Source organism: Porites lutea, chromosome 2 (assembly GCF_958299795.1).
Source record: "Porites lutea chromosome 2, jaPorLute2.1, whole genome shotgun sequence".
Classification (NCBI taxonomy): Eukaryota; Metazoa; Cnidaria; class Anthozoa; order Scleractinia; family Poritidae; genus Porites; species Porites lutea.
Genome location: NC_133202.1, coordinates 40,637,616 through 40,663,254, shown reverse-complemented (window position 1 = coordinate 40,663,254; position 25,639 = coordinate 40,637,616). Strand labels below are relative to the sequence as shown.

At 39.3% G+C, this 25,639-nt stretch overlaps 2 protein-coding genes across 2 annotated transcripts in view; both read left to right on the top strand.

Annotated features, from left to right (window-relative positions):
- LOC140928627 (small ribosomal subunit protein eS24-like) overlaps positions 1 to 20,987 on the top strand; it is a 391,602-nt gene extending 370,615 nt beyond the window's left edge. Inside the window, exon 5 of the mRNA XM_073378403.1 lies at positions 20,978 to 20,987. Coding sequence (XP_073234504.1) covers positions 20,978 to 20,980 — 3 coding nt within the window. The 3' untranslated portion in view covers positions 20,981 to 20,987. The remainder of the gene's footprint in view (positions 1 to 20,977) is intronic.
- LOC140928630 (uncharacterized) overlaps positions 16,987 to 25,639 on the top strand; it is an 18,300-nt gene continuing 9,647 nt past the window's right edge. The window contains exons 1-4 of the mRNA XM_073378405.1: positions 16,987 to 17,173; positions 23,246 to 23,472; positions 23,807 to 23,962; positions 24,109 to 24,295. Coding sequence (XP_073234506.1) covers positions 17,132 to 17,173; positions 23,246 to 23,472; positions 23,807 to 23,962; positions 24,109 to 24,295 — 612 coding nt within the window. The 5' untranslated portion in view covers positions 16,987 to 17,131. The remainder of the gene's footprint in view (positions 17,174 to 23,245; positions 23,473 to 23,806; positions 23,963 to 24,108; positions 24,296 to 25,639) is intronic.

The following is a 25,639-nucleotide window of genomic DNA, read 5'->3' as shown; positions in this document are numbered from 1 at the left end:
CGTCAGAATTTGACGAGGAAAGAATTTAAACGTATCCTAGAATCTGAAGCACATCCTTGTAAGCGTTTTTTAGAAAAGCCAGTGGATCATGGCCATAATCTAAGATCTTGTAAGACTAACCCAGCGCACCTCAGAATACCTGTGTCACGCACTGTTAGGCACAAACAATTATTTATTCCTAGAGGTGCTAATCTTAACTTAATTTGATATGTATATATAATATGTAGTGTTTTGAATTTTTATTGTAATATTACCGTAATTCTTATCGCCAAAGGTAATAAATAAAGGTTATTATTATTAACATGCCACAAACAAGACAAGGTAGGAAGTTTCGACGTATTTTTATTTCTATTAATTTAATGCCCTAAATAACGATTGCTTAAATCGCTATACAAACCGGTTTATAATATTTCTGTTACGCAACAACGATTCCCACTCTTGAGCTTGGGGTACCTGTGGGATTTTGTGTTCAATTTTGCCATGTGCTGACTGCTCAGTCGATTTTACTTGCGAGAACGGATCCACGAACGAGATAGTGTTACTCGACTATTACTTTAAAGGATTACCTTTTGTAATTTCGAATAAAAAAGAAAAGAACGAAAAAAGAAACGGCTTCTTTGTCTATTGTTTTGAGTTTGTTCATTCATAAAATTACCGTATTTTTTCGGTAAGGCGCAGCATTTTTTCAACTAAAGTTCGCTTGATAGCTCTAAATCTGTTGTAATTTCGGGGTGTGTCTTATAACCGAGTATTTGGGCAACAAAACAAAATTGGGTCAAATTTTTGACTCTAGAAGCTCTAGCTACTCATCCTCTTCTTTGTCATCGGTTTTCAATGACTTCTACATCTTCTAAAGCTACTGTTAATCGACGACTTAAGAGTGAGTCCATGCGTGCATCAGGCAGGTGTGCTACATGCTACATGCTATCTCTCCGATTTCAATGAAACTTGGCCAGTTTAAAGGGTCTCCCCCAAAACTCAAAATGACAAACTGGTTCACAGTTTGGACCTTTACGGTGGGAGATAGCCCACCCAACTGGTTTAATTAGATTTTTTACCGATAAAAGTGCATTAATAACAGGCAAAAGTAGAAAGCTCTTAGGACAACTGCTTTTAACCTTTGACTGTGAGGGTTTGTATATGTGTTGATACATCTTTGACCAATGCAAGAATGTAAGTTTTAGTCAATTTGATTGACAGCTTGTCAATCACCGGCCTTGAATATGGGACCACCTTTTTAGCCATTCCATTTTTGAGATCAAATATCTCTCCTTGCCAGGAAGCTATGACAATATTTTTGCTATTCCCTGTTTACCAACCATTTGGTCTATAATAAACATAAAAAACATTTCTGGGTTCTTCCGTTTTTAGGCGTCAGATACCACTTGAAAACTGCCCCTAAATCAAGCTTATTTCCACTTCACCTGTCCAATAATTCAGCAATTAACGGCTGCTGAAGTTACTAAACCGACACTTTCCAGCCCGTTATACAAGAATAATAATTGAGGAGTTTAATGAATGCTTAAAACGTTCGAGATTTTGTGAGAAAATTAAAAATTTCACACTGATTAGTGACGTATGTCACCAAAATATCGAAGGCAAAATCGTAATGTTTGTGACCTCGTTTTGATTTTCTTGCAAAATCAGATATTATTGTTCATAGAAGTTCAACTATACATGAGTCCTTTATTCAAAAGTGTTATGGTCTTTACTGTGACAAGACCGAGCTGTTTTTAATTTCCTGGGGAGATTTCAAGGCCACATGGTGCGCGGTTGCTGACAAGCTTTGAATCGCGCCAGTATAACGCCAGTCACAAAACATCGTCAACTCGCACATCTAAAAACAACATTCAATGATGAGAAATTCTTCCTTATAGCGATAAAGAAATTACGCCTAAAACGTTTGTCAAGTTGAGGCTACAACCTCAGAAATAGAATAGTGTCAGTTTTACTTACCGCTGTCAATCTAGCAGAAGTATTATGTGTGCTGCGTGACCAGACAATATTTGTTTAGAATCCATTTCTTTGCCTCCCAAAGGCTTTCAGAAGGTCTTGCTTATCTCTATAACTATATTTATCTCCTCCTATCTTCATTTTTTTCACAAGTTTCTCCGAAGATCTCTGTCACTCTCGATCAAGATTATTTTAAACAATTTTCGGCTGTCTAAACTGGAAGAGAGAATGAACAAAAATAAGCGTTGACCAGATATCTGTGAAATCAAGTTAGCCGGCCCTTCCCTATTGGAAAACTACTCTTCCTGCACGCTTATTCCACTTGAAAAGAACCCGGGAATTCGAATAGGAGTCAGAGAGGTTTTGAAGCGAATAATTGGCAAGACCATATCCACCTTCTTAAAGGAGGAGATTAAGCTGGCAGCCGGTCCCCTGCAGGTTTGTGCTGGCCACAGTGCGGATGCCGAGGCCGCCAAATATATATACGCCATGGCCCGGATTTTTGATGATGATGGTACAGACGGAATCCTGTTGGTTGACGCCAGCAATATCCAAATTACTTGCCCTGAAATATCCATATCATCAACACGTACAGATTTCCCTCGAGATTGTTCACCTGTGGAGGGGAAGAGATCTTATCGGCCAGGAAGGGACAACACAGGTTGACCCTCCAGCGCTAGGTGGTATGCGATCAACACATCCATCTTGATTCAGAGCCTAAGAGCGCGTATACCTGAAGTTAAGCAAGTATGGCTGGCTGATGACTCGGCGGGAGGCGGCCCAACTGATCTGTTATACAACTGGTTCAAGCTTTTTTGTCAAGAAGGAAAGAAATGTGGCTACCTAGTCCATGGCTCCAAAAGATAGCTGATAGTAAAGCCCGGTTACAAGTAAAGACACAAGATCTAGCAGATGAGGCCGAATTGGTGTTTGGAGAGGAGGTCAGAATAACAACGGAAGGTCAACGACACCTAGGAGCAGTCATTGGATCTCAGGAGTACACAAAGACCAATAATGTATTGGAAAAGTTCAGGGATGGAGGGAAAGCATCGAGTTGCTGGCTGAGATCGTAAAGAGTCAACCCCATGCCGCCTACGTCGCCTTCGCAAAGGGCCACAAATCGAAATTTGCATACTTTATGCATAAAAGTGACTCATTTGAAGACTAGGTGGAACCAACTGATGAAGCGATCAACGGTATTTTCCTTCCAGTTCATTTTGGTCAGACGGAACCGCTCCCTGATGAGTTGCAAGAACTATTCGCAAGGGGTTCTGGGTATATATACCAGACCTGAAAGCTGAAGCCTCACAGCAATACGTTGCCTCAAAGTTAATAAGAGCACCGTGTAGCAGCTAGACTTTCTAAGGTCAACACTGCAGGCTAGAGACAACGGTGCAAGCGCGTGCCTCAATTCCGTTGCCCTTGAAGAGCAGGACTTGTGGTGTAAGAAGAAGGGTTTTGTTTCACAAAGACATGATGGCATCCAGAACCTTCTTACATCTCTTCTCAGCAAAGTCTGCAAGGATGTCGAGGTAGAGCCCCACCTCCTACCGATGAACATTGACGTATTCAACCTAAGCTCCTCCGTCACAAGTCCTGAGGCTAGAATGGACATAAAGGCAGGAAGTTTCTGGTCACGAGGAGAAACATAATTCTTCGATGTATGTTATGCATCTGAACTCGACGTGTAACCAGAACAAACCCAAAGAATCGATATTCGTGGAGCAAAGAGAAGAAAAGGAAGTACCAACAAACAGTTATCATCTACTGAAGTGAGCTATCTCGACACAAATATCAAGACTGGGGACGTAACCACACCTTTCCGTATCGGCATCTACGATAAGAGAGATGACTTTGCATTCCGGATTGTCAACGTTCCTCATATGGACAGCAACATTCTCGCCAATCCAGCTAACGGTGTTTACATATCTCAACTGGTGAGATATGCTACAATTTGCACGTCCAAAGTTGACTTCATAAATAAACTCCGCGGACTTTCATTAAGTCTCAGACAACAAGGCTTTGAAACCAATCGACTTCAGAATTCATCGAATAAATTCGTCAATCGCCATGGTCTTATCGTCGAGAAGTATGGCGCAGCCCTGCGGGAGATGAGATTAGCAATCCACGCTTAAATTGTGCACCATCGCATCCTTACATTGCTTATTTATTACTTGGATTTTTATTTCAGTTGTATCTTGGTACGTGTGCGCGGGCAATTTAATTTTGGGCGCGTACATTATTTATTTATTTAAGTTGCGTGTACATTTAGTTTTGCTCTGCGTTATTTTCCTCACTTATATGTGTTGTCCGCGACTGTGCTCACACGGTGGGTGGCTCCTCCTAAAATGTTCTGCAACTGGTATAGGATTTAATGGAGCCGAAACCAATTGTGGAATTGCACGCATTTTAGGCATCCTACTGATGAACAGTTGGGACACGTAGATATATTTTTTAGCAACTACTATAATTTGCAGTCTGTCTAGTTTGAATTGCTTTGAATATGTTGTTTTTATCATTGTAATGACAATAAACGCCTTTAATGACAATAAATAACGCGTTTAATGACAATAAACGCCTTTTTAAACGAGTAATCGACAATAAATGTCGTGGCTTTTAAACAGGAAGTAAACACGGAATTTTTAGTAACAAAAGATCAGGTGATTCAGTAGGTGGAGGGGGGGGGGGTGGTGTCTGTATACAGGCTAGTGTTTCTCAGTTTTGGCCTTGGGAGACAAAAACAAAAATTTAAATATCTATTTTTTTTAGCTATGAAATGTTTTGTTTATTTTTATTCATTCTCTCTTCCAGTTTGGACAACCGAAAATTGTCTTAAAAGATTTATGTAAATTGCCGGGAAAGGCGCGGGAAATTCGCTGATCAAAACATGCAGGCTCTTTCTTTTTGTCACATAATACTTGGTTGTAAATCATCATGATTGAGAGAGATCTTCGAACAACTTGCTTTTTAAAAAAAAAAATGAAGATAGGAGGAGATAAATATAGTTATAGAGACAAGCAGGACCTTCTGAAAGCCTTTGGGAGGCAAAGAAGTGGATTCTAAACAAATATTGTCTGGTCACGAAGCATACATTATAGTTTGGCGTAGGTCAACAGCGGTTAAGTAGAACTAACATTATTCTTCTTTGTAATACTATTCTTTTTCTGAGGTTGTGGCCTAAACTTAATGAACTTTTTAAGGGCGTAATTTCTTTATCGCTAGAGGGAAGAATTTCTCATTATTGAATGTCGTTTTTAGATGTACGAGTTGACGTTGCTTTATGACTGTCATATACTCGCGTGATTCAAAGCTTGTCAACAACCGCGCACCATGTAGCCTTGAAATCTCCCCCAATTAAAACAGCTTGGTCTAGAGACCATAACACTTGTTGAATGAAGGACTTCTGTATAGTTTAACTTCTAAGAAGAATAATCTCTGACTTGGTGCGAAAATCAAAACGAGGTCACAAACATTACGATTTTGCCTTTGTTATTTTGGTGACATACATCACTAATCAGTGTGAAATTTTTGATTTTCTCGAAGAATCTCGAACTTTTTAAGCATGCATTAAACTTCTCAACTATCACTCTCGTATAACGGGCTGGAAAGTGTCGGTTTAGTAACTTCAGCAGCCGTTAATTGCTGAATTATTGGACAGGTGAAGTGGAAATAAGCTTGATTTAGGGGCAGTTTTCAAGTGGCATCTGACGCCCAAAAAAGGAAGAGCCCAGAAATGTTTTTTATGATTATTATAGACCAAAGGGTTGGTAAACAGGGAATAGCAAAATTATTGTCATAGCTTCCTGGCAAGGAGAGATATTTGATCTCAAAATAAGCAAGTATTTGAATGGCTAAAAAGGTGGTCCCATATTCAAGGCCGGTGATTGACAAGCTGTCAATCAAATTGACTAAAACTTACATTCTTGCATTGGTCAAAGATGTATCAACATATATACAAACCCTCATAGTCAAAGGTTAAAAGCAATTGTCCTAAGAGCTTTCTACTTTTGCCTGTTATTAATGCACTTTTATCGGTAAAAAATCTAATTAAACCAGTTGGGTGGGCTATCTCCCACCATAAAGATCCAAACTGTGAACCAGTATGTCACTTTGAGTTTTGGGGTAGACCCTTTAAACTGGCCAAGTTTCACTGAAATCGGAGAGATAGCATGTAGCACACCTGCCTGGTGCACCCATGGACTCACTCTTAATCATCTTACACAAGATCGTTTTGAACTGGATGTTGATGCTTGGTAACCAGGCGAATTTTTGAGCACGTGCTTGAGCCAAGATGTTGGTTTGTCTACAGTCATTTCTGCACTGCGATCTTGCGCTTATTTCAGACCTTTATTTTCCGAAGAAAGTTCCCAAATCTGCTCTTAGAACTGTGAGAGGAGCTCTTTTATCACAGCTATTTTGATAAACAAGGGCTTAATTTTACAAGATTTGGAAGTTAATTAGCAAAAATAGGCTCATGTATCACCAGATCGATTTTATGTTGATACTACCTATACGTGTACCGATGTCAATATGCGCCAACCATGACAGCTGACTTGCAGGCACAGATCTAGAATAAATACTGACCGATTTCCTATTTCTAGGAAGGTCTGGGGGCATGCTCCTGAGGGAAATTTTTTGCATTTGAACTCCTCAAAGTCCCCTTTTCTGGGTTTCTGAGTCATTCAGACAGGATATTTACTGACTGTTCAAAGCATTTTCCAGATATCAACCTGGAAAGTTTAAAGTTTTTTACTAAAAACATATTTAGAATGAAAAATCGGACCGATTCCCGTTAAACAGGGGAGAACGGTATGGATCTGCGCCTGACTTGTTTACGGAACAAAACGGATTCCCTGAGTATTCACAACTTTAGAAAACAATGCTTTTTGTGTTGATAGGTATCGAAATATGTAATCAGCGTATTTGGAAAGCGTGCTGTTGTGCAATTTTTTTTTTTTTTTTTTTTTGTATACTTAAGGTGAAAATCGCCAAAAATCAGGGCTGCGCCTTATAGCCGAGCATTTTGGCTTAGTTTTCAGTTTGTTAACTTAGAAAAATAGTGTTGAAAAGTTTGGTAAGCCAATTTCCTGCTCCGTATTTCGATAAGCTTCGTCAGGTTTCAACCTTTGAAACTTTATTCGGCTTTCGGGAGATTCCCCCCGTTTTTTGGCCATTCCTTTAAGTGTGCGCGGGAACGTGAAGTAAAATTACGTCACGTCGTTTACGAAGTTTGATTGGTGAGTTATCTTTTCTTCTCATTCCAAATATGGTCCTTTCGAAAATGAATGATCACGAGCATCGGACAAATCAAACATATATGAGTTTCACGTCCCAGCCCTCGATGAGTTTCTGATGGCATTATTTATAAAAGCATAAAAACTAGCTCCTATACATGCTTCAGGCGATATACGAGGCGGTGGGCAGTGGTGAGGCATGTGCTCGGATCTTTTTCGCTGATCTCGCTAAGGGATTTGATCATATTGGTAACACTATTCTAATTTAAGAAATCGACAAACTGGAAGTCCATCCTGTACTCCTGAGCTGGATCGCTGCTTTTTGATCAGCCTTCAGCAGACTGTCCGGATTGGAGGAACGCTGTCCGACTGGAAATCACCGAAAGGAGGAATACCCCATGGGACCAAGCTGGGTGTTGTTCTCTTTACAGTTATGACCAACAGACTGCTGTCTGACTGGCATCTGCGTATCACATTCATAGACGACACATCAGCTCTAGAGATTATCCCAAGGAACTCTATCAGTCTCTTGAACCGACGGTGCTGCCTCTGATATCCACAATTTCGCCATGGCTCATAAGATGAAATTAAATCCAACTAATTGCAAAGAAATGTTTGTAAACTTTCTTCACAATTCAAACGTATTACTCAACTCTATTATTTCTAATAGGAAGTAATGTTAAAGAGCAAGCCGATTAAATGTTATAAGATCTTAGGTGTCATTCTGAGCGATGACCTCAAATGGAATAGTCATCTGGACTACATTGCTGAAAAAGCCTGTGAGAAATTATATTCCCTAAGGGTACTGCGTAGAGCGGGTGTGTTAGCAAAATAAATATCTAGCATTCTGAAAGTATATCTTACTACGCTTACTACGATAAGAACAGTTTTAGAATACGCTGCGCCCATGTGGCAAACTATCCCAGACTACTTAGTTGATGTAATAGAGTCAGTGCAAAAAAAGGCACAAGTTAAGATAGTTTTCCCTGCGGAGGAATCCTATGCGGATGCCCTGGGTCAAGCAAATTTGCCAATACTGCAAGAGAGAAGAGAAGATTTAGGCTGTAAATATGTTGAAAAGATGAAATCAAGGGACCATCCTTTATTTAAATTGTTACCTTGGCCTGTTGCAGGTACTTGCAATTACAAGCTCAGAAAGAACTCCAAAAATTTCCATGGCTCAATTACTTGTAGGACCAAGGGGGCATATTCACCTTTTACATTTAGATATTTTAAGTAAACTTTTCCAAGTAATATTATTATTATTGTTGTGTAAAAAAACGGTACCGTAAGAAAGTTGTTTTTTTTATACTGAGATATACTTGTAAAAGGATAGCTTTTTTACAAAAATATATTCTGTAAAAAACGGTCATATACTAAAAGTTAGTGGCGAATTCAGTTAGTGTTCATGTTAAAGTTGTTCAACCTTCACAAGGGCTTTCTGGTATTACAAAAATATTTTTTGTAAAAAAACAGCTTTTTACAAAACTATATTTCTGTTAAAAAACAGGTTTTTTACAGCTTTTAATACCCGTAAAAAGGCAGGATTTTTACAACTGTGTAATTTGAAAAAGTCAGCTTTTTACATATTAAAAATGACGCTTTTTTGCAAGGAACATTCATTCATATTGGTAAATATCTAGGTAAATCAGTAGTATTTTTAATAATAATAATAATAATAATAATAATGATAAAAGTCTTTATTCAAGGTTTTAAACAAACGTTAAAACTTACAAGATTCATTATAAATGAAGATGCAACTGTCTAATTGTTAATTACAATCTATTTAGAATCAAAGAGACGTCTATTTACAAAGCATTTCTTAAGCCTCTCTGTATTAACACGTGAAATCTGGTAAGGATGCGACCTACTGCGTAGAGCCCTGTTCTTAAGTGGGGGGAGAAGATCCTGCAGGGGATGCGAGGAAGTACCCATAATACTTTTCCAGGGCCTCACATCCCTGTCTTTATTAACCTGTTGAATCGATGATTCATGTTGAATATACCTAAATCGATTAAGGTCCTTCTTAATAGCCTGTCAAGTTGACTAAGGTATTTGGTATAAGTAGCAACACCACAAACTCTGATACAGTAAGTAAAAAGTGATATAATGAGGCTATTAAAGAGGTAATCAAGATCAGATACACTACAACCATTTCTTTTACACACTCTAAGGATAAGCATACGTTTTAGCGCTCTTTCCATCAAATCATCAAAATGCATAATATCCCAGTTGGTAGGACTATCCTGAAAATTTTATAGTATATTTTGAAATCAGTCTTGTAAATTCTTAGCTCACCAATTCAGTATTGATTTTACTGCAATGAGTTTTAATAAACTTTTCAACTTTTAGCTTTGCATTTACTACATTGCTCAATATCACCCTCGTCTTGCTAAGTGGATAGCAGATTTAAGATGAAATCAATTTTTTACCTCTGTTTTTAACTATCGCCTTTAGAGAACCTCAGTGATATTGCAGATCATAAGAGGACCACTGGTTAACTGAAGTTCGATTTCTGGCGCTTCAGACGATTAGAATTGACGTGGTGGGACTTTTAAAATACTGAGGATAAATAAAGGACGTGGTTAATTAATTAGACTCGTTAATTTAGACTATTAACTTGGTTTCGAACTCCTCCCTACGGACGCCTCCTGTTAGGGGCACCTGTCTCATCGACTGTACACTTGAAACCATTGGTACCAAACTTCATTCCATTCCTATCTGAGTAGTACGGATACCTCTTTAATCGGACACTTGGCTCTGTATCTTTTGGCGTCTGCATTAGTCATAACTTATTTTAGCCACCTTGAGTTGCAAATTATGAAACATTTCCATCAGGTATTTACTTCACTTTTGGACTTTTGATTTTTCATTTTCAGTACACTTCGATGAACCATGCGCTGGGATATTTCAGTAGACGTCAAGGGATTGGAGAAGGCGGCTCATAACTTTTGCAATTTCGTTAAAGAAAAATTTTGCACAAATTTTCCGCGCAAAGATCCTCCATCATGGATTCCACCATGTGCTGGATATTTTACACGAACGGAAGATGCAGAAATAAGAGAGAAGCTCAATACTCTTTGCCAAGGAGCCAAACTCTCCAGTGTTGTGAAGACTCTCTTAGTACATGGACCATCCGGACATGGAAAAAATTATTCAGCTACAAATCTGATGACCACAATTTGCATATCGCGAATAACAAATTCTTTCATATCACGAGCTGATCAGGGTAAACCAAAATTGTTCCTAGAAGAATCCACGATGAGATGGACTCTGAATGCGACCAACAAAAGGACGTTATTTGAGAGTTACAGAAGTCTTGCTGAAGCAATTGGGCTGAACGAGGAAGCCACTGATGCCTCTATGGAAATCTCACTTCACAACAGGACATCGGAGGGGAGGCTAATTCAACAGCATCTCCACCATCGTTGTAAGAAGAACGCCCATGATGAAGCTCTTGAACGGATATACGAAAAAGTTATGAAGGAGCTCGGAAAGAAAGGCCCATGGGTCCTTTACATCAAAGGATCCACAACGGAAAAGGTTGCATGCCTTAGGAGTTTCTGGCCTCAACCGGGCGATAGCAAGTTTGGAAAAGGTCTTGTCATAATGACTACTGGTGATGGCAACTCCAAACTTCTGTTTGGAGATGAGGATGACTCTATACTGCAGAAAGTGTACATTGGAAAAATGACGGAGAATGATGCAGTTCAATTTCTTGAAAAAAAAACGGGCATAACAGCAACTGGAGGTGACACAAAGAATGCTAAAGACATAGCCGTTGAACTGCTTAAGCGCAGTCCCCAAGATATAGCAAAGTAAGTAATAGAATGATCAAACAGATCAAAGGATTCGAACGTTTTACTGTAGCGCCAGGACGGGGAGTAAAGCGCGCCATTTACATCATCTACGTTTCTATCTGCCACGTAATGACTACACTAAAAGAATATACGATTGGCAGTTTTCTTCCCTCAGCCAGTGTCAGGCGACCATAAAAAGAGATTCTAAATTATGGAAAACGATTTATGGATGATAAAACAAAGTTTTCAACGGCGTTAGAACTTCTAACAAAGCACTTTCTTTACCTACATTTTTGTCCGCCAAGCATGCCTACAAAAATAATTGGTGAAGTTACAAAGGAGTGTCTTTCGTCAGCCCAGTTGTAGGGGCCAAAAAAAAATATGAGTTAAAGGACCGAGTTTACCCATTTTATCTCATTGAGCCCCTTATATTACTTGTTAAAAAATGACAGAATATTACAACTTTAATTGTAGTGCACATTAATTTTTTTTCTCGTTTACAAACAGCCATCTCATTTTAGAACGTCTCTTTCCCATTGCTGCCTGAGGTTGTAAACTGGGCAAAGGATGAGTTAAGTCGTTTTACTGTTTGCTATTCTTGACTTAAGGTTTGGAGCATTTGTGAAAAACTACAGGGAAGAAACCAATCAGAAGCTAACATACAAAGACTTAGTCGAGACGAAGACGGAATCGCTGTATGAGTGCATGCTGCTTCTGGAAATGACACGCAAAAATCAAGAAAAGGTACTTGGTGACAATAGAACTAGATGATAATGATGCATGAGTTTTGTGGTGTTGTGTCTTAAGTGTAGATTTTTTTATCATGATTAAATACTATAGGCGGAAATGCTAGCCAAGCCCAACAGTTTTACAGGGGAGCGCAAGTATCTGGCATATTGCGATAGCTTTTGAGCGAGCAGCAACAGCAAGAGTGTAGTTTGCAACTAATTTTTTGACTTCAAAAGCTGGTGCGAAACTAATGGACTGAAGAAGGAGACTACAAACATCTTCACCAACTTCAACGGCACCACTCTAGTAAACTAACAATGTCCAAGAGAAATATGTGGCGGCTATTTTAGAAAACAAGTTGAATTCAGTATCACAGTACAGCTTAATCGTAGAGAATTCTCACACCCAGACTAGAGTCGAGTTTACTTTTCCCCATGGTTCTTTTTTAAGGTGACTCGACCCAGTTTTTTGGGGGGGCTACTATCCTACTTTGAAGCTCTCTGGTATCCCCGCCTTTACTTTCATCGTAAGTCTAACACATAGAATGGATAACATATAGATCAATCTACAATATAACATAAAATTTTTGGCGATCGGAGTAAATGTCACGTGGTTATAATGCCACGCCCCTTTGAGGTCTGAGTCGAAAATCTGCTGTTGCCGGCATTTTTTCCTGAAAATCTCTCGGCTACACATAGTGCGCATTAGTGCCTTGCGCTGAACAGAGCTTCACCAAAATCGCAAAGACCCAATTCGAGAAAATTCAGCGGTTTCCAAATTTAGGTCCTAATTTATGCGAAAATGATAAGCAAACTTTACACGGGTATATCTAATAAACTGTGAGATTCATCTCTGTATTTTGGGCATCCTTATAACAGATGGGTCCTTGCAAGTCAGCAAAACAATTTAGGGCCTTGTAAATGCGCGCGATTTCGAGCAAAGCAAACATTTAGAAATTATAGTTTTCGCTATTTGTTGACGTTTGTCAGCGTTTAAGAGTCAATCTCACGAAAAAAGCATTTTCTTAAAAATTCGTAGTTTTTTTTCCTTCAAATTTTTTCAGGGCCACAATTGATTAACTAACTACCCGGACTCTGAATTTCATGGTCATTGAAAAACTGTGACATTATCTTCTATAAGCCCAAACTTGAGTAAACATTGAAGATTTTTAGCGTTTTGGCTTAGTTTGTGCTTTGGGAGTTGTCTATTGTTTCTAGTCTGTCATTATACAGCATTCTTGTTCAGCACGCGTGCAATGACAACGCTTGGCTGACTTCCGAATGCTCACCGAGATATGATAGTTTAGTATGAGAAAATAAAAGGGATTCCCATCACGAGTTGGTTTAATTATTGGCTTGCATTAAACCTATGAAAAAATATACTATACTATTATACTATTTCGTATAACTGTGTGACATCACGTACTAATGATGTGTAATAGAGGGCCAACCCAGTTCCCGCAGGACTGGTGAGATATGGTCGAAATTCCTAGTATTAGTTAACACGTGAACAGCAACATTTCGTACAAGTTGCAATTTATAAATTTTCTGCTTGAAAATGCCAGACCACACTGTAGAGCAATAAATAGAGCTTACTTAAAACCGAGCAATTCAAAATGGTGAAGAGTACGAATTTGGAAAAAAGATGACTAACTCTGCTTTTCTGACACAGAGTAGAGATAAGGGACGAAGTAAATGTGTTTACATGTTCATTAAATGTAAGGTTTGAGTCTAATATGATACCCAGATCTTTAACTGAAGGTACGGGAGCTAGGTTTTGGCCAAGAAAAGGAACTCTGACATCCGGAATGTTACTTAATAGCTGTCGCATTCCAAACAAAATGAGTTTGAATTTATACTAGGATTGATGAGTGGCTTATTAGTACTCTTCACTTGGAAATTTGACAACGGAGGGTAAGTCATTCATGTAGAGACTGAACAGGAGCGGCCCTAAAATGGACCCCTGAGGTACGCCATGTGTAACGATTAGCTCCTCAGAGAGAGATGTGCCTAGCCCTGTTGACCTGCATACGGTCGGTCAGGTAGCTCTCAAACCACTTCGACGCTTTGCTTGACGCACCCAGCCCTTGCAACTTAAGAAGGAGTTTCCTATGACACAAGCTATCAAATGCCTTGCTTAGACCGACCAGGACCATAGCCGTTATTTCCTTCTAGTCCATTGTTTTGGAAATATTACCAGTAACAAGCAGACTCAGGGTTTCGGTAGAGTGGTATTTGCGATTCCGGCTCTGGTGGCAGGTGAGGTTGCCTTGTTGAGTCAGAAAGTCATCAAATTGATTCAAAGCAATCAACTCACACTGGTTACAGAATTTATTGAGAAATTTAACGAACAGTTTGGCGATACAAGCGGTAGCCTGCGTAACAGGCGTCGAAACGGGTAGGGGATAGGAAGCCCTTGTGATCTACAGTGCAATAATACATGTTTTTACTCGACAGCTTTTGAAATTCTTGGCTTGCTGTTCAGGGGAGGCCGATTACTTGCCTTTACAGAGTCTAGAGAGGTGTTTTGAAGACGCTAAAGAGACTATAAAGCAAAGCAACTTTGTGGATGTTCTTGGAAGCCTAGATGGAGTAAAAGTAGTGACAATGCATGAGAGGGATCATAAGACACTGAGAAGCATACTAATAGATCGAAAACCAGCGCTCAGCGGTAAGAGAGGAAAAAAGGCTAATAAATGTTGTTGAAATATATTGCATTGATTTTTTAATTACTTAAACCGAAATCCTTTCCCTTTTAATATCTATGCAAAAATATATTATACGCGAGTAGCTCGTCATGTTCAGCCCACTATTAGCAGCCACTTATCAAGCTGAAGTTTATTCATGTTGGGCGCACAAAGCTATTAACAGTATGTCGATCTCTCCCATTTGAGGGTGTGTGAAAGGAAATTTGCACAAGACAATTTCAATTATTTTAATAAGTAATGACGTCAACAAAAATCGACGTATCAATGCATAAAACATCGCCTGCTCAAGTTCTAGAACGTTCTAAAGTTCCGTTGAGCTTAGAAAACTGAATCATTACAACTGAGTCTTGACTACTAGTCTGCTGAGTCTGATACTTGGTGGTGGATCAGGTCTTCCTTCGTTACTTACATAGTCCTGAATAAGGTCCAGTTGCTTTCATTCTTTCTCTCGCTTCGGTACTTGATGGCTTTCTCCAGGTGCGTGAACAACGTTTGAATTGGGCAATTTCTTGTTTTATAGCATATTTTTCATGTTACGTGAAAGCAACTGCAATGGTAGTTGTGACAAACTCTATGCATATCACAATGCAAGTCATATTGCTGCTTTCGTTCTCCGTTTAATCCTTCAAGGCGCCCTTCATCAGTTCTACGAGCTTAACCCCGCAAGTGATTATTTTCTTAGGTGGTAGCTGGTCATTGACAACGCATTGTTTTCCCCTAGCCTATTTGTCATGTACTATTCAAACCATTTGACCTCCAGATCAATGAAACCAAGACGCTGATTTAGCCTTGTTTAGCGGGATGCTGTGATTAATGGAGTCAAACGTCCGTTCAATGTCTGGTAATATGTCGACACCATTCAATTTTACATTATCCTTATTTTCTAGCCAGCATTACATATTTAAATGAGGATCGTTACTGTCGAGTGATTCGGGCACATCATGGAGTCTTTCCTGTCAGATAGCAGGAGATAGCTATAAACGGTGAAGGGAAACTTCTTTTTCAAATACTTTGCTTACTATTGGTAACACAGACATTTTAACTTATAGTTCTCACATTGCAGTGTGTCTCCAGATTTTAAAATAGGTTAATTAGACTTAAAGCCTTCATGCCTTAGGGCCTTAATTAAGGGACCGAGATTGAAGATGAAAGTCAGCGAGACCGCAACCACGCAAATAGTTTAAGAATTTTGAGAGAAATTTTATCCAAACTAATTAATTGGATTAGATACTTTTAGATTTCTCAAGGTTGAGATAAAAGTTATTAGCAAGTTTGAACGGCACGCGCTAGGATTCGTCAATTTCATCATTTACTGATATATTATTACTTAAGTGCTCATCATCATGTTCTGCAGCAAGTTTTATATTAAACAGTCGTTTAAAACTTCTAATCCGACACTACATTTTCATGAAACAATAGCTTGTCCACATTCAGTTAGTTACAATTTTGCCCAATAACAAATCAATAAACATCCAAGTTGGTTCGTGGTCCCTCACGATCATTCAAGTTGGTTCGTTGTCCCTCACGATCTAGTCCACGGAGCAGCCATTTTGTTCATTGTTTTTATTAGACCGTTCTTTCTTTGCTGCCTCAATTTGAAATTTCGGGGTCTCTAATGTCAAGTAATCTGTTTACCCTAACTGAATCAGAGGTGAGCTCTAATCTTTCTAATCTTCCATATTGTATGCTTGCCGATTAATGCCATCTTTCAGTCCCATGTTCCAAAAGCTGCTGGATAGTGTACTGGCTTCCCTGTGTAGGCGTGGCGGTTGTAAAATTTTGTTACGTTTTGCGACATCATGGTCTGCGAAGCTATACTGATTTGGCTATCTGAAGTGTTGAGCAGTACCTCTGCTGCCATTTGATACATATTGTCAATAACAGCGGGCATTCAAATTTCTGGTCTCCAGTTTGGCGGTAGTTTGGTCGAATTCATTTTGCTGCTGGCCTGAAGTTTTGAGTGGGGTGTCGTCGAGAGATTCGATCAGTCCCTTCAATGTCAAGTGCATCGACATCGTTTGAGACCTGGAAACACCTAAAACAAGGGAGTATCTAGGGTTTCCTCTTTTTTTCATCGACGTTCGATTTCCTTGGGATCTGTGTCTGCGAATGAATGCCGGTGAGCATTCTCATGTCCTTCGATCCGTGCATCAGATTAGTGATAAGCTGCTTGTGTTTCCGAACCTGCTGAGGATTTTTGTCCTGGTCCTGTATCTTCCTTGTAGTCTTATATATATTTCCTGATCGCCAGATATGATGTGTATTTGAGGGGCTGAATGGTCATGGTCGATCACCGAAGAACTAATGTACCTGATTGTCATGTGCCCTCTTGTCCCTAATTGAGCATAACTATATATGTAATTTTCTTACTCGCTGACTTCTTGAGCATTAAACTTTCCTATTTTGTACGGTTAACTCTGCGAGATCAGCCATTTTATAAACTTTAACACAAAAATTAAAAAAAAGGCAACAACAACAACCATCTTTTTTACTAAACCCGTTGTGATTTTATGCTGTGTTTCAAAATTTCAGAGGAAAACTGGTCTGACCTTTTTCGGCAGCTCGTGAACCAGTTGATTCCAAGTGGAGACAAGACAATCAAGATTATCCCACCGACATTGACATCAAGTGATGTCCTTCATGCAATTAAATGCCTAAGCAGCAATTTAAAAGATGCCCTGCAACAGAGCAGAGATCAGGACTTCATTATGTTACCCAAAATATTACCACATTTAAAAGAGGCAGTGGAGGTAACTAACAGACTCATCATTTACTCTTAATAAATCTTTTCAAGGCCTTCCACAGATTGCCACAATTACTTCTGAATGAATTATTGTCTTAAAACTGAGGCATGGAGGGCAGAAACGAGTAAAAACTGCCCTGGTGGCAACTTCTAACAATTCAAGTAGCGTAACCCAACGGAATGTTATTTTAATCTTGTGCAGTGGAAACCTGTTAGTACGGTCACCAGCGGGTCAAAAAAATTTGGCCGTATTAGCGGGGTGGCCGTATTACCGGGGCAGGGTCAAATTTCATGAATTAAGAGCTGTATGTTATGACAAATACAGGTAGGACTTTTCCACGGGTGGCGTTTGACAGGTGACGGGTCGCGGGTTGCGGGTGGCGGGTGGCGGGTGACGGGTTACGGGTAGCGGGTGACCGGAATATATATATAATACATAGATTTAGCCAGGGCAGGAGCCCATCAAATGGAGCCGCCATCTCCCATACAAGCCCTTGGAGTCAACCCTTTCCCGAGTAGATTTATAATTTGAACGGTTCCCAGGGGAGACTTCGCACGGTGACGGTGGGAAGAGCCAATCACAACGACGAAATGACTCTGCTATTGTACTTCATCAAACAGCAGGAAATTTGGTGTTGACAGGCCAAACACAACCATAAGTGAAACGTGACTTTAGCGTTTTTATCCCACAGAGATTTTCTTTCTTTTCTTTCTGGTGGGTAGATTATAGTGTGGAGAGTTTTACACTCTGACTATGTTAATCTTAATTTTGGTTGCTTGTCTCACAATTAGAGGCCATGAAGCTGGTCTGTTACGTGCATAATGATTAATTACTACCTGCAGTCTATAGTTCTGACAGGATTCGTTTTCTTTAGCCAATTTTTTTGAGCGATAAGGTTCTTATTTCCGCTAAATGACTCAATATTAATCAAATTTCTAGTTTTTCAAGGCATTTTTTTTCCGAAATGCGTTTATCTGAATAAATATACTTGTAGCCCTTGTGGTTGTTTTGTCCGTCAGCTAGTGCGATGATATTGCTTGCTATGTTTTGTAACGCCGGGCCCAGCTAGCCATTGTTTTCTCGCAAAAAAGTGATCCACAGATGCGAATTCGGAGGAAAGAATTAAGCCTAAACTTCTGCATTAACTGCTGAGAATTGTCCTGTTAGTCAGTCATAATTCTTTTGGCGCAGATACAATCCATTTTGTTGAGCTATTTTAAAATAGCTCATATGTCAGTGGTGTGAGCGTATGTATCTTTGTGGCTTTGTATCTTTGTATGTTGGGATGTTTGTTGCAAGAGCCAATAAGGTTGAAGGTACTATGAGTTGATGCTTAGGAACCAATGAGATCTTGGCATCTATTTAAACATGGCATTGGTAAAGGTCGAACAAGGGCACTTTGAGACCGCCATCTTGATCCGTCACAATTTTTTCGTCTTTTATTACGGGTACAGGTGTTTGGAAGCATTACATAAATATCTTCATGATTCAAACGCTGTGAACAGTGATGCAGTTGATTAAGGGTTCATATTTTAGTGCGGATGCTGCTTCAAGACATTTGTGACCGATTCGGCTATCGCGAACGGTACAACGCACGTATTTATAAGTTGTGTTTCACCCGCTTCAAGGTAGAGTATAAAAGATCATATGTTTTCAAAGCTCTTCCAGTGAAGCAATAATTGATATTTAGATATGGACTTTAATTTGAAAGTATGCGGCCTATAAAATGTGGTTTTACAAGTTTGAAAGGCAGCTTATTCTTTTTAAAGCTGTACCGAGTATTGTTAATTCTGTTAACAAGCTTTAAAAATATTACTCTCTCGCTCACAAAGTTCAACAGACCTTTTTTTTTCGTTCCGGCAAAACAATAGCCTGTGTGCAGACGAAATTAAACTCTGGTTAACTAATCAGAGTTAAGTTATCGTCTGCACGCAGGCTAGCAAAACAAAAAAATAATAATAAGTGAACAACATGATACATCCTTCCTGCATACTAGGCATTATAGTTATTGAAACGTATTTTATTTAGTAAAGATGAGTAACTTAAGTAGAAACAATAGCGTTAAGGAATACAATTGGAAGAAGCTAGTTGACACAATAATTAGATACTGTTTTATTGAGTGGAGTAACATGATATGAGCAGAAATATATTTCGGCAGTTTGATAATTTTCTTGGAAGTTAATAAATGTTAGGCTATCAACCTTGACATGGCATGAAACATAATTTAATTGCAGATGTTGTAATGAAGCCGAGGTGATTTCTTAAAATCGTTGAGAAAATTTTGTAGCAAACAATTTGCGTTTTTTTACGTACGAATTGTAGAAGGGCCAAAGACCAACATCTTCACGTGCAAATTGTGTGCATGAGTTATTCTTACAATTCTGTTTACTAGATTACCGTGTGATAACTCGAATTCCCTCACGTACGAACAACGAAAGGGGGCAAAGTCCAACACTTTCACGTGCCAGTTGTGTGACTGTACATCTCATGCAGATTGGCTTTTCACAATAATAATAGTAACTTGAACGTATAAAGACCTGTTTCGTTTTGTAACCAATGCCTTAAAAAAGGCTCTTGTCTTTTTTAAAAGAAGCAATAGCTTTTAAAACATGAAGAAATAAGTTGTTGGAGTTAAGGACTGTTTCACTGAGTAGCATCGCACGTGAAAACCTCGTGAATTGTGATGATGCAACAATCTACCACAATGATAAGAATCCTGGTATTTCTTAACTACTCGAATTCGATGAGTCACATTTTGGCTTAAGAAACTCCGAGGAAACCTTAGAGTTTTCCTTCTAATCAACGTTTGGTGAGTAGATATTTATTTTACTTTAATAACCTGTTTAACGTGCACCAAATCTAACAGGGAAAGGCAGGGGAAAGTGAATATATAGCATGAGGATCGACGCATCTGAGCGTTTCGCGTTTTCATTTATATACGGCAATACCCAATTTCGCAAAAAAACCCAGTCTACATGTAGGACGAAAAAACGTAGAATCATCACTCTTGGTAAGGTTACATTACACTGAAGCATTCAAAATAGCTCATGCACGTTTAACGTGCCTATGTTTTTTCTTGAGATAAGTGGGTCTTTGGACTGTAGCGCGATGTCACAAATTCCTCCGTTAGCAAATTATTCAGGGTCGAGCAACTGTTGTCTTCTGTTCAACTTTTCAAGTGCCAGTTTTATCAGGCAACTCTCATGGTGATACAAGTCAGTTGTAAAGGAAGACTGCAATTTCTCAAATTTCGGAACTGAGGCATACCTCGTTAGATGCTACTTAGGTCATCGCTTTTTGCATGCGGTGCTTAACAGGCGAAATCCATTCCACGGAGATGACAAAAATCAAATGATCCTGGCACTTCTTCGGCGCTGATCATCGAAAAGTTCCAAATCGTCCACAGAACGCTTAATCATCGACTCTTTTCAAGGTCCATGCTTAAATGTGGGATGTAAAGCGGCAAAAAAAACACACACACACTCGCAAAGATAACCTTTCCGTGATCGTCAGTTCGCCGCCTTTGTCCCATCTCTTCATGCTCAGTCTCAGTCGGGTAATTCATTAACTTTTATTTCATGATATCCAGATCCCAGTGGCTGTAAAATTGTAAAAATGGACGTATAGTAAAAAAGGAAAACGGTCGAAGGACGGGCTTCTGTGTTCGACTTCATCCAACTTCCTCTTTTTCACGGCGACATACGAGACTCACGGAAATATGACACTTTTCGCGCGAAACAAGCCGTTCTATTTATAAATCTACTCGGGAAAGGGTTGACTCAAGAAATTAATGGAGATGGAGGCTCTATTTGATGGGCTCCTGGCCAGAGCTAAAAGCGAAGCTCTCGTTAACATTTATAGTTTGTTCAAACAAAATATGAAATCGTGTAATGCTAAGCGGCAAAGGCAACGCCGGAGAACGGTGGAAAAAGAACAATAGGTGTAATTAGCAAAAAAGCAACTTTGCACGTGCAGCACACTTTTTTTGTACATTTCTTTGCCGTTGTTTTGCACGACTACGAATCTCTGTCTTTCTCTTGCTCTATATTCCAAATTTATGGACGTGACAATTAATCTAAGCTTAATTCTTAAGAAAACACAGATACATAAACAATTTCCGCTTTCCGGTTTCGTCTTTATTGACTCTTTAGCTGCCTTTGGAAGCGGGTGGCTAGCAGTCTCCTGCCAAAATAACCTCGAGTTGCATTTGGGTTTCCATACCTTTTGATTGAGTTATTTTACATTGGTATGCCACATTGGTATGTGGTGCGGACGGACGGTCGGGCGTACGGTCACGTGATTACCAAATTTTCTCGGCTGGGTAGAATACCACATTTTCTTACCCATGGTGCTCCGCTTAGCGCGCGAGAGCTCCGCTATAAAACCTCAAGAAAGAATATGTCCAATTTGTAAAGAAAAACTCTAATGGGAGCTAGTGGAAGCCCACCAATATACTTGTTTTACTGTCTTAATCTACAAGCTGAGTTTGACTAATAAGCTGTACTCATCAACTCTGAAAAATTGGACTCCTGGAAAGACCAAACGGATTAAAGAAAAAACGACAAATCCGAGACTCCGAGACACGTCGGCAAAAAAATTGAGACTTCAAGACGGAAAAATCACCCGGAAACGAGACTTCGAGATCTATCAATAACGCTTCCGAGATTTCGAGATGGGACAAAATTTTCCGATAGCCACGTTTTTCGAGGAACCATATTTTCCCCTAGAAAAGAAACGTTCTATTCAATTGCTTGAAAAACGAGTATCTAAAATATAACAGGTAAGAATCATTTCCAGTTTATCAAGTGAAATATTCATGTTTCTAATAAATTGTCTATATCAGGCTACGCATACTTACGCGGACTGCTTTTCCCAAGACTTTATTTTCGCAAACATGGAAAGTATAAAACTGAGAAATCATCCCAAACGGTGTAGCCTGCGAAAACAAACGTCTTTCCTAGCTCCGTGCCGCAAGGGACGTTTCGCCAGCCTACACACGGTGTGTCAAATCGAAATGGGAAATCAAGACATTTGGCATATGTCCGGTAATAGACTGTTCACAGTCCCCTATTTTTTCGTGAAATCGTCGAGATACAGCACGTCTTACCGTTAATGGCAGCCATCTTGATTTTCAAATGTACTGAGGGGGCGGGCGTCGGGGATTATAGCTGTAGGGGGAGGGAGATTAGGGTTAGATGAAAGATGGCAGCCCGTAACGCAAAGCGCTCGATCTCGACGATCTTACGGGAAAATAGAGGACTGTGAAAAGTCTAGTCTGGTAGGGGTGACTCGTAAAGGAAAGGGTTAAGGAGTAGGGAGTGATCATTAAAAAAGAGAAGAAACATGCTAAAATATTCTATTCTAGTTTGTCAATTGACACGGGATAAAATGACTGGTATTAGATAAAGACGGCGTGTTTTTCATTTTTGAGTTATGGTATTTTTTCCACGGGTAACGCAAATAACATATTATCCCTAACTTCATTGTTTATAAAAAAAGGACAAACGTAATTCTTTTTTCAAGAACCGAATGCGATCTTAATTGTCTGGCCTGGACTAAACATTCCTTGTCTCAGAATACTTTACAAACTAGACATTCAGGTTTATTTAACAATTATTCCTCAAGCCCGAATGGGCTCTGAGTCAAATCGACCTCATGGGCTATTGACTCAGAGGCCATGAGGGCGAGAGGAATAATTATTTTAGTAAAATCCAACTAGTTGGTCAAAACTATCGAGACAAAGCAACTTTAGCTGAGCAAAACACGATTCAGCCGCCATTGTTTTGGTTTTCAAAGCCCGCGCTGTTCTCTACTAGTAGGCTATAACATATAGCCTAGTAATAGCTCAACCAATCAGAACGCAGCATTGATAATAGACCACTAGTTAGATTTTACTAAATATATATTTTCAGGTAACCCGCATGTATGACCGTTTTGCCCGGCCGAAAAACCGTATTAGCCGTAAGCAAGCAAGGTGGCCGTATGGCGGGGTTCTACAGTAGCTCAAGCTGATTTAAAAAGTTATGTATTTCTTTAGTTATAGTCTACGATTCTTTATTTTACAACTTAATTAAACAGCTGAGCCATAAACTGATACCAGAAAGTGAACTCGAGAAAAATCAACTGGTCTTGGCTGATGGACACGCATGCCTAGGAGAAATGTTGCTGTTTGTTGGTAAATCCGAGGAAGCGAGAAAAAATCTGGAGATTGCCTTACGTGGTTTCAAGGATTATTGCGGCCCGGAAAATGCGCTACTTGACAAAGCAAATGTGCTTCACTTTCTTGGAGAGGTATACAGAAACAGGTATAGTAGGTTTGGTCAAAATACTGTGAATTTTAGTCCGCAGCCACCTTAAGGTGTTTAATAAGCTATTGTGATGTCACACTGTTCTGAAGTAGTAAATGTTTTTCCACGGATTCATGGCTTCCAAACAGCTGGGGTTTTTTGGCACAGAGTTCTTGGCCTTGCCTCAATAGATTATAAAGCGTAAACTACATTAACAAAAATACGGTTAGAGAATTGTTAAAGCCCTAAAAAATATGATAAGGAGCAGAACCTGTTTTTCATGAAATTAGACTTAGGTACTTGGCATAAATTCAATTTAATTCTCATGTTAGTTTGAACTTGCTCTTTAAAGCAGTCTTGGGGACCCTTCAAGAGGGGAGCGGTATCTTAAAAGAGCACTGAGAGGAAAAGAACAGTATTACAAGGGAAAAGCTGACCATCAAGTTGCTTTCACCTTAAGAAGTCTTGCAAATGTCTTGAACGAAATGGGGAAGCACAACGAGGCTATGTGAGTGTCATAATTGTTTGTGTCGTATTATTCACCTATTAAGAGTTCGATTTTGAGTCCAACCTCAAAATAGAAGTTGATTTTTATTGATGAACTATTTTTGCAACAAAAATGAACTTGATAAAAGCATAAAATTTCTTTTGTAGTGACTTCGCAAAGAGAGCTGTTGCTATCCATTTTAAAGGCGGCTACAAGTTCAGGCAAGAATATGGCTACAGCCTGAGTACACTGGGATCGTCGTATCGTTACCTGGGTCAGTATGTTCAGGCGGAAAGACGCCTAAAAGAAGCTCTCAAGATTTTCAGAAAGGTTGATGCGCCAAGCAAGCTAAGGGTAACAGTTGTTTTGCTCATTTCTTTAAGATCCACGGACACATTCAGATCACTGACAGACCGCTAAAATGTTACTCTAGCCAGACATTGATTATCAGGAGACAGAAGAGTGAAATTATATAATTTCACTCTTCTAATCCTGATATTTTTCAACTTTTTCAAATTCCTTTTCATGTCATCCGTACTATTCGGCAAGGTATAAATAATAATTATTCACCGAAGTGGAGGTGGCTAGTGATGCATATTTACCGAAGCCGCGTTAGCGGCGAGGTAAATATCAGGGCGGATTAAGGTTGGGCGGTGAAACGAGCGCGTCCGAGCAAAAAGGTGTGATGCAGTGGACTGGGACTCTGTTTAGAAATGTCGCTTGTTTTCGACTTCGGTCGGGGCTTGCGATATGATGTGGTTTGTACATTAGACACTGCCGCAGTCACTGAATTATGGCGGCTTGAATTGCTTTCTTGCACTTCTCCCTCGTTCCTTTGTGCGGGTACGCTGTCTCCGAGAGGCAAATGTTGCTATTTTTTGCGGGAGGTTTAGTTGGAGTAGACAAGCATCTCTTTCAAAGGGTTTCTTTTAATACTTCCATGACTCTACCACTGAATTATATTTTCGTTCTGCTACTCGCCAATGTCGATGTTATTCCAAAACAAAAACAACTAAGGATTGTCTAAAACACGAAGGAAAATCTCATCCATGTCATCCATGGCAAAACTAAAAGACAGCAGATCGTGTTTCATAACTAGATGACGGGTACGCGTGCAGTTCGTGCAAGGTGAACTTATGCTAATTTCAATCACCATCATCCTTCTTTTTAATTTTGAAAAAAAACATCTCAGACGTCTTTCTGTTTCTTCGAAACTTCAAAATTAGTTTCATCTCAGTTTTTTCTGTTTACCTTGTTTTGTTTTAGAGAGAAAAACGGAAAAAAAACCTTACAACTAACCTCAATAAATTTTGTTTACACGCGGTTGCCGAATTTGCAACGGATGGAGCGAATCACCGTTGTGCGTTGGAGAAGTACAACGCCACTATATCAATATATATCAATCTAATTTTTTGTTATGTTATATAAAATTTATCCTCCTTTAACATATGTAAAAATTGAGGTTAAGAAGTGTTAAGCTTTTGCAAACGAAACGGCGAAAGACGATTAAGTGATATTTAGTGGAAGGAGGAGGTATTCAACACTTTCAAATTAAACTCAAATTTTGGCATTATACGACCAACAAGTTTGACTTATAGACGTACAGACACAAACGTATGAAACTGTTTATTGATATTGTTATGAAACGAATCTATCTATTTAACATTTCAGCCTGGAATTACAGAAAGAAAATAGGAT